General features: G+C 32.8%; 2 protein-coding genes across 2 annotated transcripts; both read left to right on the top strand.

Moving 5' to 3' along the window:
• Positions 1-4,368: 4,368 nt before the first annotated feature.
• On the top strand, positions 4,369-6,427 carry LOC133312271 (chalcone synthase 4). Its single transcript, XM_061513449.1, has 2 exons — positions 4,369-4,859; positions 5,166-6,427. Exons 1-2 carry the CDS (start codon positions 4,682-4,684, stop codon positions 6,155-6,157), a joined length of 1,170 nt encoding a protein of 389 aa, XP_061369433.1. The 5' UTR covers positions 4,369-4,681; the 3' UTR covers positions 6,158-6,427.
• A 5,145-nt stretch (positions 6,428-11,572) lies between these two features.
• LOC133312262 (chalcone synthase 4-like) lies at positions 11,573-13,326 on the top strand. The gene is made up of 2 exons (XM_061513441.1): positions 11,573-11,827; positions 12,194-13,326. Exons 1-2 carry the CDS (start codon positions 11,650-11,652, stop codon positions 13,183-13,185), a joined length of 1,170 nt encoding a protein of 389 aa, XP_061369425.1. The 5' UTR covers positions 11,573-11,649; the 3' UTR covers positions 13,186-13,326.
• Positions 13,327-14,954: the final 1,628 nt, after the last annotated feature.

The raw sequence follows: 14,954 nt of genomic DNA, 5'->3' as shown, positions 1-14,954 counted from the left end.
GTCTTCAATATACGAAATATGATGACTGCTCGGTTATAGTTAAATTGTATGTGTTGATGCTAGTGGCTGGATTAATTTGGCAAAGTGAGAAGTTCTGTATTGTATCATTGTGTGGCTAATTTGTTGTAAATTTCGGAGGATATACCGGTTTCCAACTGTGCAGGGAAAGGATAAAAGTCCATGTAAACTGTACAGTATCTACTATGATGTATAGAAACTGGATAATATCGAAGGTGTTGCGTTATCTTTTACCGAATTCAGGATTGGGACTTAAACAAGTCTAACATGCTAGTGAGAAGGGACTTAATGACTTCAGATATGTGGACGGAATTGCTAGGATATGATTTTGATGCTGGTGAAGTTGTTGCCACTTATGACATGAAGTATCATAATCAGTGGCGGACCCAGGAAAAAAAATTTATGTCCACACAATCAGTGCGGGGTTCGGGGGCAGCGCCCCAGAATTTTTTTTTTTATATAAAAGTTTAAATCAACGCTTGAACCCGCTCATAATCTAGTTGCTTCCATAACAAGCTGCAGACAATAGTTTGACCAATTATTTTCCCCCTAAATCTTATCAATCCTTCAAAACAAATATGAGAATATACTCCAGTACATCCATACATCATCATTCTATTTTGGGATATGTTATTTTACCTAACATTTTTCTGCCTACCTTTGCCTACCACTCTCCAATACCGTTAGATCAAAATCTCAAGAAGAGAGAAAAAGATAAATGTTAGTTAAGATTCTGATCTAACGGTGTTGGAGGGTGGTAGGTAGAGGTAGGCAAAAAAATGGTAAGTAGAATAACCTATCCCTTCTATTTTATAGTGGTGAATAAAAAAGTTAACACTACCTATACAGAAGTAAAACAAAATCACAGTGAAGGTCTCGTCTCTAGATATTAACTTATTTGAGAATGTCAGACCTACAATCAATCATCTCTTTTTATAAAAATAAAAAAGGAAACAAAGGATGAAGAGAACGTGGAAATGAGTACGTGACAAGGGAGGAGGAATAAGTTTTCTTTCTAATCAATGTGCGTTGTTGCGTTGTTTTAATCATCTTCGTACGTTGTTACGTTGCTAACTAATATAAGAATAAATATCCTTTTTGGTCCCTAAAAAAAATTTGGTCCTCACTTTAGTCCATTATAAAAAAAAAATTAGTCACCTGATCCCTATGGACCCACTTTGGTCTTTCTGTGGGACTAGTGTAGGTCTTTTTTGAATTTGTGATGGACCACGATTTTAATTAAATTGATCTACTTTAAATTTTTTAAGGACCTCGAGACTATTTTTTTTTTGTAAAGGACTAAATTGAGAATCATGTTTTTTGTTAGGGACTTAAAAAATTATTTACTCCTAATATATATATTGAATCAAGAGACAAATAACAATCTACAAAAAAAAAAAAAAAAAAAAAATTAAAATCAAAAAGTTTATGACCGCACTTGCGGGCATTTGCCCGCAAGTGGGTCCGCCAATGATCATAATCATATTACTCTATTGATGGTTATAGGATATCTTGTACTGACACCGATACAAATATAGACACGACATGTCGATATGTTAATTTTAAAAATATCATATTTTGATATATTACGACATATTTTGATATTAAATAATATTTTTAATATATATAATATAATTTATATTTAATACATATAACAGCTCATGATAAGTCATATAATCAATGTAATATTCAAATTTCATAACATAAATATAAAACAAAAATAATATTTTATGTCAAATTTTGTAACAGAAAAAAATTGATTTACAAATTATTTTTTCATATTTAATTAATAAAATAAAATTAGACTTAAAAAAAAAATTGTCAAATGCATATCGCAGTGTTGACTGTGTGTCAAAAATTCATATTAAAACGTATCAAAATATTGATCATATGTCCCAAAATATTGACTTTGTGTCGGATGCATGTTAACGTCCGACACTTAAATTGTTTTTTAAAATACATGTCGGTACCACATGTAGTTAGGTTGTTATAGGCATGCTGGCATTTCTGTGCAGAATGACCAGCAAATTTCCCTCTTAATCATGATCTTTCCTATGACTATACTTCTATACCTCAAGAGTTTAATTAATTTATTGCTTAATGCTGATTTTGTATCTTTTCCTACCACTCATCGTGTTTTTGTATTTTCTTAGTTGTCTTCTGTCTGGTTTGTTAGCCCTTCAATTTACTCAAAAATAAATAAATTAATTAATTAAAGTTACTCACATTTTAAATTACTCTTGACTTGTTAGCACCCTATTATCTTATGCAGCATGCAAGTCCGGTTGTTTTTTTTATGGGTTTGTTTTTTCTAAAGTTATTTTAGATAACTTTATTTAATGTTCATCGAAATGACGTCGTTTTGGGACAGAAATCATGGTGTTTTTATAATTTTAATTTTTTTCAGGGTTATAATAGTCTTTATAATTCTAATTTTTTAATTTTTCAACCCCAAAACGACGTCGTTTCGATGAACATTAGACAAAGTTATCTAAAGTAACATCAGAAACTTTTTTCCCTTTTTTTATTTGTGGCATAGCCGTCGTTAGAGTAGAAAAATGGGTAGGTATAGACTTATATCTGTTTTATTCTCTCTCTTTTTCTTTTGGCTTATCATAACTTCTATTAATAAGGCTGATTTGACCTGTTCTAATCTTACGGGATAAATTAGGAGGGTTGCCTTATTATATCTTTGTTAAATCAAAGCATAATAAAATCTCAATCATAAATAATTGATTTTAACTCCCAGAGCGTCCGGCCAGGGCGGCAACTTCACCAACACATTATTAGGACTTAAAAGATCGCGTAATTGAAAATATATATTTTAAGGGAAAAATATTCATGTCTTTATTAAGTTAAATTTATTGAGTTATTTCACCAAAAAAAAAAATTTATTGAGTTAAATTTATTAATTAATTAGTGATTCACAATAAATTATAATAGTTGATCGACAGAAATCAACGATTAAGATTTAAGATAACACAAAAATATATCATTTAAAAACAAATATTTCCCCCATATTTTAATGTAAAGAATTAAACTTACTCAGTACTCTATATTGAGTAAACAAGCTGCTTTGGTATTTTGGTAGGTGGCTCCAATCTCTTGACCATTCAATTCAACTACTCCCATTGAAAATTTAAAATATTCCATGATGACATTTTTTATTTGGTTAGAACTCGGTCGTAACTCGCGACACTCGCAACTACAAGTCGTTAATATATAAATACAAAAGCATGGTGTTGGTGCACGACTCTAATTGCAGATTTCTGCATTTCACTTTGGACGCTATATATATTTTTTATGAGGTTCTCTCTTACCAGCACAAGAGGTAGGTGGCATGAAATGACATTTAAGTCCTAAACTTCTTTGATGAAACTTAACTCGTTAAAAACATATTTATTTAAATTTTTTATTACTTATTTTTTATTTTTTCATTTAAATATACTTAAATGCATTTAAAATTGCTTAAATGGTTTAAATTTGATTATTTTGAGAGAAAAATGTATTTTTTCAAAATGTATTTTTTTAAAAATGTTTTAATTGGAAATTAATTTTAAATATAAAAAAAAATTATTCAAACGCACATTATTTTTAGGGTATTGTTCAAATGCCTTCCATATGATTTACTCTAAGGTCCAAATCCATCCCTAAATTGTGATTTATTAACTAAAATATGTCAAAAATACCATTTGGTTACATAATATATTTTCTATTTTTTTCTTCTCAATTTTTAACTTTTTTAAACTTCAGTCTCACATAATGGACAATGAATAAAATGAACCATATGAACATTGGATTAAAAATATTTCAAAATTAATTCAGATAAAAAAATTAAATTTTCAATATTGAAGTATTTAAGAATAACCTAATTTTTGAATAACTCATTATTTATTTATTCTTTTTTTATCTTATCTTACCCAAAAAAAAAAGAATAAATAAATAATGAGTTGTTCAAAAATTAGGTTATATTATACAGATTAAGTTCAACCCTGCATCGAATTAATGTCAGTACAAATTATTAACTTAAGTATACTGTTTACACAGTATACGAAATTATAGTCAGAGTGGAAGAAAATGATCAAATTATAAGTATAATATTAAAAAAAATAAAAACATATATGTAACAGTAAGATAAAACTATTGAAACTAAATATCCAATTAAAGATACATTCGTTTTCAACAAATATATAAATAAATGCATTTGTTAACATACTTCATATTGCCATGAATCCGGTCATCTTGCACACACGTGAACCACATGTGTGGTTACTGGTGGGAGGGTATTCACTACCTAGGTTGCTAGCCCCAAAAACTGCATAAAAATATAGTGAATTATTGTTCGGCAAATAAACAAATAATAGGGTAGAGAGGGTCTTCGAAGTCATGCGGGGATTACCCACCAAACTCCTTAGGTCATAGTACCTGGTTGTTGAACATAGAAAATGTTTTGAGGCATATCAGTCAAGCACGTGAAACGTTCAGCTACCCTCCAATCTCCTCCCTCAGCCACCCTTACATACATATAAAATCCTCTCTTCTCATAACAAGTTTGCAAGTCATATCTTCTACTAGTAAAGTACTCTTTCAGTTCAATTTGAAGTACTTTGCTATCCAAATACATTTGCTAATTAAAAGCTTAATTTTGAGAGAAGAAGCAAAGATGGTGAGCGTAGCTGAGATCCGAAAGGCTCAAAGGGCAGAAGGTCCAGCTAACATCCTTGCCATTGGCACCGCAAATCCACCAAACTGTGTTGAACAGAGCACCTATCCCGATTTCTACTTCAGAATCACTAACAGTGAGCACAAAACTGAGCTCAAAGAGAAATTCCAGCGCATGTGTAAGCAATCTTTTATTTTTCTCTGTTAATTTAATTCTCCGGTGTTTTTTTTTTCTCTTCCTTTTTTTATCTGAAATGGACTAGCTAATGTTTTCTTTTGGGTTATGAAATCAATATTTACAAGAAATCTTGGAGAAGAATCTACATAAATTAGCATAGATTGAATTGGTTATGATTTTATATAAATTTTGACAACAATTTTAATAAGCATATTAATCTCACTAGTTATTCCTATTGATCGATTTTGGTGATCCTAAATATACGGTATCAATGTCATTTCCTTTCTAACTCCATAACTAATTTCAGGTGACAAGTCTATGATCAAGAGGAGATATATGTACTTGACAGAAGAGATATTAAAAGAGAACCCCAATGTTTGCGCTTACATGGCACCTTCTTTGGATGCAAGGCAAGACATGGTGGTGGTAGAGGTACCAAGACTTGGAAAAGAGGCTGCAACCAAGGCCATAAAAGAATGGGGTCAGCCAAAGTCCAAGATTACCCACTTAGTGGTTTGCACAACAAGTGGTGTAGACATGCCAGGTGCTGATTACCAACTCACTAAACTTCTAGGACTTCGCCCATATGTGAAGAGATACATGATGTATCAACAAGGATGCTTTGCTGGTGGCACTGTGCTTCGTTTGGCCAAAGACTTGGCTGAGAACAACAAAGGTGCTCGTGTCCTTGTTGTTTGCTCTGAGGTTACTGCTGTCACATTCCGTGGTCCAAGTGACACTCACCTTGACAGTCTCGTTGGTCAAGCTTTGTTTGGGGATGGAGCAGCTGCTATCATTGTTGGTTCTGACCCAATTCCTGAAATTGAGAAACCTTTGTTTGAGTTAGTTTGGACTGCACAAACAATTGCTCCAGACAGTGAGGGAGCCATTGATGGTCACCTTCGTGAAGTTGGGCTAACATTTCATCTCCTTAAAGATGTTCCTGGGATTGTCTCAAAGAACATTGATAAGGCTTTGGTTGAGGCTTTCCAGCCATTGAACATCTCTGATTATAACTCCATCTTTTGGATTGCACATCCAGGTGGACCTGCAATTTTAGACCAAGTTGAGCAAAAGTTGGGCCTGAAACCTGAAAAGATGAGGGCCACAAGAGAGGTGCTTAGTGAATATGGTAACATGTCAAGTGCATGCGTTCTCTTCATTTTGGATGAGATGAGGAAGAAATCCGTTAAAGATGGACTTAAAACTACAGGTGAAGGGCTTGAGTGGGGCGTGCTCTTTGGCTTTGGACCTGGACTTACTATTGAAACTGTTGTTCTGCGCAGTGTGGCTATCTAAAATGCCTAATTATTTTATTAAATTACTGTGTGCATTACTTTGCAAACTCGCTTAATGGCTTTGTAGCAACAACAAAAAAGAACTCGTTGTGAGTTTGTTTGAAACTGAATAATAGCAATGGTGTTGCAATATCTCTGACCAAACTCAGGATTGATACTTGAGTTTTGTCTTGCAGAAATTTCCTTCACCCATTGGGATGTAATTGATTTTAGGATCCCCAAATGTTGAAGGAGAAGAAGCTTCTCCTTTTAACAAATTAATATTATATATCACTGGTAATATATAGCTATAATATTGATTTCTCTCTCTGTCACATCAATCAACAGTCTATGAGAAAGGAGAAAAAAAAATAACTTTTAAAATTACAACTAAATACTATTCGTAGTACATAATATTTATTCATTGCAGGAGAATAAAACTTCTCCTATAACATAAGAGTTATATTTCTCTTAATTTTAATCTATCAACCATAATGTTTAAGTATATTAATTGTCGAGTACATTATCACTTTAATATATTTATTATTAATTTGATTATTGAAAAATACATAATATTAATTTAGCTCTTAAAAAGATAAAAACTGGTATGAATTTATTTTAAAACGAAATTGATATTAATTTATTTTTAATAACAATAAATATGTAAATTAGATATTTTTCCATAAAATGTTAATATTATTTTAATCATTTAATAATAAAAGATGAGATTAACTTAATTATTTAATCTCGCAACTTATATAATCAAGGTTAATTTTGATCTAATTTTTCATAATTGAAAGAATAATAATTTTACTCTAACTGATATTTTGGCATAATTAAGGTTCGTTTTTTTTATGTTACGCGCGTGCATAAAGGATTTGGAAATACAAAAACAAATTCAGTATTAAAAGTTGGGTTTGCTTTTTCTACGGTCAATGTAGATAATTTATCTACAATGAGCCCAAAACGACGTCGTTTTGAGGCGGAACTCATGGTATTTTTATAATTATAATTTATTTCAGCGTTATAATAGTCTTTTTCATTATAATTTTTTAATTTTTCAACCCAAAACGACGTCGTTTTAAGAGCGAATATAAATAACTTATTTACATTCAATTTATAAACATTAAAGCCTTAAAAGTTTTATACTTTACACTAGAAGTCACAAAAATATCCTTCCAGTTGAGGAGTTGGTTATGAGGCCAACCATTGCTCAAATTTTTCTTCACCCAATCCCCAATATATAGGGAGAAGAAATCTGAGGGTATATTACCTGAGAACCAAGCAGACCAGAGAGGGACAACCTTACTACAGCCACGGAGAACATAAGAGATGTTTTCCTCTTGATGGTACAGACATGGCAGTAGGGGGATCCTCCCCACTTGGCTATGTGATTTTTGATGAGTAAGCGACCATGATACACCGTCCAAGGAAAATAATGCAACCTTTGAGGGCCTTTCCAATTCCAAATCTTGTTCTCGGTTGGATCCAGATTGAGATTGTCAAAATCCATCAAATTATTGTAAACTAATTTGACCATATTTTTTTGTGGCACATGGCCTTTCCAGGTCAAACTGTTTTTCCCCCTCTCCCTCGAAGGAAGGAGGATAGCACAAATGGACTGCATCACCTTCGTGGGAAGGTTTTTGTCAAGGTCCTAGAATCTTCAGCCCCTAGTTAGATGATCCACCATGTCAGCAACTTTAACTTACACATCAATAGGGAGATGGCTATCAGAAACAGAATCTAGGAGTGGTTTATTTAGGTGTGTCCATCTGTCTTGCCAGAAAAGAATATCTCCCCCACACCCAACATCCCACCTGGTCTATTTAGGTGAGTGATTTCTCACTTAACCCCATGTGTTCAAAGCCTAGTTAGGAGTATCTATTTTTCAACAAACCACTCCTCTAAAAACCACAAATATTTGGCCATAACACAATAGCCTTAAACATTAAAAATCAGCAAAGAACAATATGGAAATCAAGGAAGAACGGACACTTGAAAAAAAAAAAGAGTGTCGTGTCCGACACGCCCACACGCTCCGACACGCGATCAACTTTACCGACAGGTTGACCATTTCGACACGCGAATTTGACCGTGTCCGACACAGTCAAATGGCATTTTTGTAAAAAACATAGTATTTTTTTAAAAAAATTATATTTTAAAAAAACTAAAATATATTAAGGGTTTGGTGTTTGTCATTTTAAATGACATAAGTTATGTCATTTTAGGAGAGAGATAGACACAGAAAAATGGAAATCATGGGAGAGAGAAAGTGAGTGGTTTTTTTTAATTTAAAATTTAAATAAAAAAAATTTATGTGTCTGTCTCTCTCTTAAAAGGATAGAGTGTTATGTCATTTAAAATGACAAACATTTTCCCATATATTAATAAAATTAAATATTTTTAAAAAAGAAATAACATTTAATAAAAACATAAACCTAACCTAGCAGATCATTTCTCTCTCTCTCTGCCATCTATCCGCCTCGCGTCTGCCTCTTTCTCCTCTCCTTCGTTATCGCCTCTCTCGCTGTGGTCTCGGCGGCTGGTCTCTGTCATCTGCCTCTCTCGCTGTGGTCTTTTCGATTTACAGATTTGATTTTTTTTTTTGTTATAAACTAATAACTGGTTTGATTTACTATTCTTTAGCGACGGTGTTTCACTGTTTTGCCATTTACTGGTTCGCTCTTTTGCCATTTACTATTTTTTTCAATAAACTAATAACTAATAACTGGTTCGCTCTTTCGATTTACTGGTTAATTTTTTAAAAAAAAACCATTTACTGTTTTGCCATTTATTTATTTATTGCATATTTCCATATTTTTGCATATTTCCATAACTGGTTTTGCATATTTCCATATTTTTGCATACTTCCATAACACGGTCAATAACTGGTTTTGCATATTTCCATTTTTTTGTAGTATAGGAACACATGTTTTTTAGGATCTAAAATTGATGTAGAAAGGTAACAATGCAAAATGTTTCTTTATTTGATGTAAAAACAAACACGGTCAATTTTTTTAGGAAGAGAGAACAATTTCGGTTTGTCTTTATTTTATTTTATTATTTTATTTGTCTTATTTTAATAGTTTGTTCAATTGGTTTGTTAATGGAATGCTTATGCTACTGTTTTAATTTAATTGTTCTATATTTGCATAAGTAATTATTTTGTTCATAGTGTTTTATTTTATTTTTTTAGAATGGATTCAAGAATTGCAAGTAGTGGAGATGATGAATTTTTAAGGAAGCCATTATGGAAATACGTTACAAAAGTAGGCACCACAAAGGAAGCAAGAGGGAATATATCTTGGAAATGCAATTTTTTTGAAAAGGATATTACAAATTTGTATACTAGAATAAGGGCTCATTTGCTAAAAATAGCAGGTAAAGAAATTGCAAAATGTTTACATGTGCAGACAAAAGACTTGCTAGAGATGGAGAAATCAGAACAAGAAATTAGTGAGAGATTGAAGAGTAATGTGTTGCGACTCGGCAAGTGCACCGGTCGTAAAATAATAAAGTGTACCGGAGTACGAGATCGTTCCCACGAGGATCGGATTTCCAAGCACTAGTTCGCTAATCGCGTTTTAGTTGGACAATCAAGAATTGGATTTGAGAGAATTGTAATTGAAAAATTAAAATTAAAAACAAGCAATAACAAGCAATTAAAAATTCAGAATTAAAAATAACAATTGAAAAGATTATGATTGATTTAAAGAATTAAAACAAGCGTAGTTAGGATTTCGACTTCCCCCAATCTCCTTAATATGTTATGAATTAAACTGTCAAAAATCCATTCTTAATATATTGCCAATCAATTCTTTTTAAGTTAATTAGGGTTCAATTCCTTGTTACCCTAAATCTATGTGATCTCAAAAGAACCCTAGTTCCCCGGTTATTCCCCAAGAAAACATGTATTAAGATCAAGAATTTCAAGATTGCACAATTACCCTATGTCTATCCCTAGATCACAAGGATTGTGATAAATTTATCAAGTCGGGGTTCATGCACCAACATCCCTATTGTCATACAATTCCCCAAAATCATTCTATAAGGAGCAAGCTCATAGAAAGCATTAAAGACAGATAAATTTATTCAATTATAAAAAGAAAAGAATTCGGAGACAATTTAATTCATAAACATAAAGATTCAATTGGGTTCCATCTACCCCTAACTACAGAAAAGTCTAGCCTAGCATACTGAATTCAAAAACAATAGTAAAAAAGAGAGAACCCCAAGCCTCCATTGGTGTGATGTTGACTTGGTTCCTTAGTGTTCCAGCGCTCCGCAACAGGATTCCTCCTTCAGGTCTCTATGTAATTCTCTGGATTGGTTCTAGTGTCAAAAGTCTCCCTTTGAGTGACCCTCGGCTCCCTATTTATAACCTTTGAAGTCATATCTCTTAATCCTCCATCCAATCTTCTCATGAATCTCTATCAAATTTGCAATCAAATCTTTAATTGCTTCCCTTTTATGTCTTTAAGATCTTGTAGATTGGATGACGGATTGAGCTTCGAATCTTTGTTATGATCCCTCTCCAAATCTTGCCAGGTATCTCTATCAGTTGATAAATCAAGACTGATTTGTTCCCGCTTTATTCCAGAAATCACGATCCGGTATCCATAGGCAAATCTCATTAAATCTTATTAAATCTTGGCTGTCTGGTGCGTGTTTTGGCGTTCAAGCGCGCTGTGGGCCGCTTGAGCGTGCTGTTGTGCCTCAATTTGATGTTTCTGCCTGCTTTCACGCGCTCGAGCGTCCATCTGGGCGCTCGAGCGTGCTCCTCGATGGTGAACTCTTCTCTTCTTGGGCGCTTGAGCGTGCATATGTGCGCTTGAGCGTCCTGGATTGCTCAATTTAGCTATTTTCCCTGCCCGCTTGAGCGTCCATTCTATGCACTTGGGATAAGTAATGTGAATTCTAATTTTCGAAAAAATATAAACAAATTTTAGAAATACAAAATGGATATCAAACAACACTTAAAAATAATTAAAACAAAATATACAAAAATTATGAGACGGTCATTATAAATCAAAATAACCTTTGAAATCCATTTAAACGAGCCCGAAACTATTACCATAGAATCCATTTAAAATCCACTAGTTTGGTTACCGGTAGGGGGTATTGAGTACCCAGGTTGCGACGCATGCTTACCTAAGAATTCTCCAAATAAGTGCATAAAATCTGGTCAATTATTGCTTGGAAAATTAAACAAATAAGAGGGTAGAGAAGGTCTTCAATGTCATGCGCGGATCAGCCACCAAACTTTTTGGTCATAATACATGGTTGTTGTTGTTGAATATATATTTTATACATTGAAATGTTTCGAGGCATATTAGCCAAGCACGTGATGTTTAGCTACCCTCCAATCCACTCCCCCAGCCACCCTTACAGACATATAAAATCCTCTCTTTCCCTAACAAGTCTGCAAGTCCTCTTCTATTAGTAAAGTAAAGTACTATTTCAGTTCATATATTTGCTAATTAGAAGCTTAATTTGAGAGAAGAAGAAAAGATGGTGAGCGTAGCTGAGATCCGAAAGGCTCAAAGGGCAGAAGGTCCAGCTAACATCCTTGCCATTGGCACTGCAAATCCACCAAACTGTGTTGAACAGAGCACCTATCCCGATTTCTACTTCAGAATCACTAACAGCGAGCACAAGACCGAGCTCAAAGAGAAATTCCAGCGCATGTGTAAGCAATCTTTTTATCTTTCCATTTTATTTTTCTCTGTTAATTTAATTCTCTAATGTTTTTTTTTTCTCTTCCTTTTTTTATATGAAATGGACTAGCTAATGTTTTTCTTTTGGGTTATGAAATCAATATTTACAAGAAATCCTGGAGAAGAATCTGCATAAATTAGCATAGATTGAATTGGCTCTGATTTTATATAAAATTAGACTACAATTTAATTACAATTTAATAAGCTTATTAATCTCGTAATTTTGCCTTCTTAAATAATGACGCATGTTGTTCTTGATTTGTAATTGATCGATTTTGATGTTGTCTTAAAATTACTATATTAATGTCATTTCTTTCAAACTTTATTACTAATTTCAGGTGACAAGTCTATGATCAAGAGGAGATACATGTACTTAACAGAAGAGATCTTAAAGGAGAACCCAAACGTTTGTGCTTATATGGCACCTTCTTTGGATGCAAGGCAAGACATGGTGGTGGTAGAGGTACCAAGACTAGGAAAAGAGGCTGCAACCAAGGCCATAAAAGAATGGGGTCAGCCAAAGTCCAAGATTACCCACTTAGTGGTCTGCACAACAAGTGGTGTAGACATGCCAGGTGCTGATTACCAACTCACTAAACTTCTAGGACTTCGCCCATATGTGAAGAGATACATGATGTACCAACAAGGATGCTTTGCTGGTGGCACGGTGCTTCGTTTGGCCAAAGACTTGGCTGAGAACAACAAAGGTGCTCGTGTCCTTGTTGTATGCTCTGAGGTTACTGCTGTCACATTCCGTGGTCCAAGTGACACTCACCTTGACAGCCTCGTTGGTCAAGCTTTGTTTGGGGATGGAGCAGCTGCTATCATTGTTGGTTCTGACCCAATTCCTGAAATTGAGAAACCTTTGTTTGAGTTAGTTTGGACTGCACAAACAATTGCTCCAGACAGTGAGGGAGCCATTGATGGTCACCTTCGTGAAGTTGGGCTAACATTTCATCTCCTTAAAGATGTTCCTGGGATTGTCTCAAAGAACATTGATAAGGCTTTGGTTGAGGCCTTCCAGCCATTGAACATCTCTGATTATAACTCCATCTTTTGGATTACACATCCAGGTGGACCTGCAATTTTAGATCAGGTTGAGCAAAAGTTGGGCCTGAAACCTGAAAAGATGAGAGCCACAAGAGAGGTGCTTAGTGAATATGGTAACATGTCAAGTGCATGCGTTCTGTTCATTTTGGATGAAATGAGGAGGAAATCCGTTAAAGATGGACTTAAAACTACAGGTGAAGGGCTTGAATGGGGCGTGCTCTTTGGCTTTGGACCCGGACTTACTATTGAAACTGTTGTTCTGCGCAGTGTGACTATCTAAAATGCCTAATTATTTTATTAAATTACTATGCATTACTTTGCAAACTCGCTTAATGGCTTTGTAGCAAAAAAAAAAGAACTCGTTGTGAGTTTGTTTGAAACTGAATAATAGCAATGGTGTTGCAATATCTCTGACCAAATTCAAGATTGATACTTGAGTTTTGTCTTACAGAAATTTCCTTCACCCATTGGGATGTAATTCATTTTAGGATCCCCAAGTTCTCGTGTTGTAGGAGAAAAAACTTCTCCTTTAACAAATTAATACTATGTTTTATTGGTAGTATATAGCTGTAATATTGATTTCTCTTTCTGCCACAAAAGCCAATAGCCTATGAAAAACAAGAAAAAAAATAACTTTTAAAATTACAACTAAATACTTCTCCTATAACATAAGAGTTATATTTTCCTTAATTTTAATCTTTCAACCATAATGTTTAAGTATATTAATTGTCCAGTACATTATCACTTTAATATATTTATTATTAATTTGATTATTGAAAAAAACAAAAATATTAATTTAGCTCTTAAAAAGATAAAAAGTGGTATGAATTTATTTTAAAACGAAATTGATATTAATTTATTTTGTAATAACAATAAATATGTAAATTAGTTATTTTTCCATAAAATGTTAATGTTATTTTAATCATTTAATAATAAAAGATGAGATCAACTTAATTATTTAATCTCGCAATTTATATATGGGTTTGCATTCATCATGTAACATGACACAAAATTTTTTCCTACACACATAATATTTTGTGAGGCCCGCATTTTTTGAAGCAAAATAAAATAAAATTAAGGCACGCAAAATGAATCTCTACAACATGACACGACCATTTTTCCTACAACATAACTCTTATAAAACCCTTTATATAATCAAGGTTAATTTTGATCTAATTTTTCATAATTGAAAGAATAATAATTTTACTCTAACTGATATTTTGGCATAATTAAGGATAATATTATTATTTTTATGTTACGTGCATAAAGGATTTGGGAATACAAATACAAATTCATTATTAAAAGTTTTATAAACTTTACACTTAAAACTTATCTTATTAACAAAAACATTTAAAAACTTTATCTTTTCAAAATTAATTCTACTCTAACTGATTTTGAGAATAAGAAAATCTAACCAAACTGTATAAATTCATTCGCAAACATGATTGTCCATTGTGCATCAACCCGAACCGATTTATTGAATTGGAAATCCAACCACTAATTGATCCAGTTCAGTTAATTAACCAATCAAAAACAAGTAAACTGGTCATAAATTTGGATTAACCGGTGCTAATCTGATACCGATTTTCTGATTTAATTGGTTCTTGATAATTGTGACAAAATATTTCAGCACAGTAAGTATATATATATATATGGAAAAAATATCTATCCTTTTAAAGGATATAAGTTTATATCCTTTTAGATCTTAACCGTTGATTTCCGTCCATCAACGGTTATAATCTATTGAGCCAAACTTAATGGGCTAAATTTATTATTAATTAATTAATAATTTTAATCCAATAAATTATAACCGTGTGATAAATTTCTCTTAGATCCTAACCGTTGATTTCCGTTCATCAACGGTTATACTCTTATATTACATGTGATAAATTTCTCTCCTACACACCATTCGATAATTGTGTCACTTTTTTCTTTTCTTTTATTTTTATTTTTCAGGTGGTGGAGCCCACAAGTTTTTCTCTATGACATGAGATAACTTATCTCCTTTAACATGAGATTAATAAAACCTTGATTATATATATATATATA

The sequence above is a fragment of the Gastrolobium bilobum genome, unplaced genomic scaffold (assembly GCF_033153095.1).
Source record: "Gastrolobium bilobum isolate Gb01-03AN ecotype WA unplaced genomic scaffold, APGP_CSIRO_Gbil_v1 utg37399, whole genome shotgun sequence".
Lineage (NCBI taxonomy): Eukaryota > Viridiplantae > Streptophyta > Magnoliopsida > Fabales > Fabaceae > Gastrolobium > Gastrolobium bilobum.
Note: the sequence above shows the minus strand (reverse complement) of the source record. Positions and strands in the feature narration are given on the sequence as shown.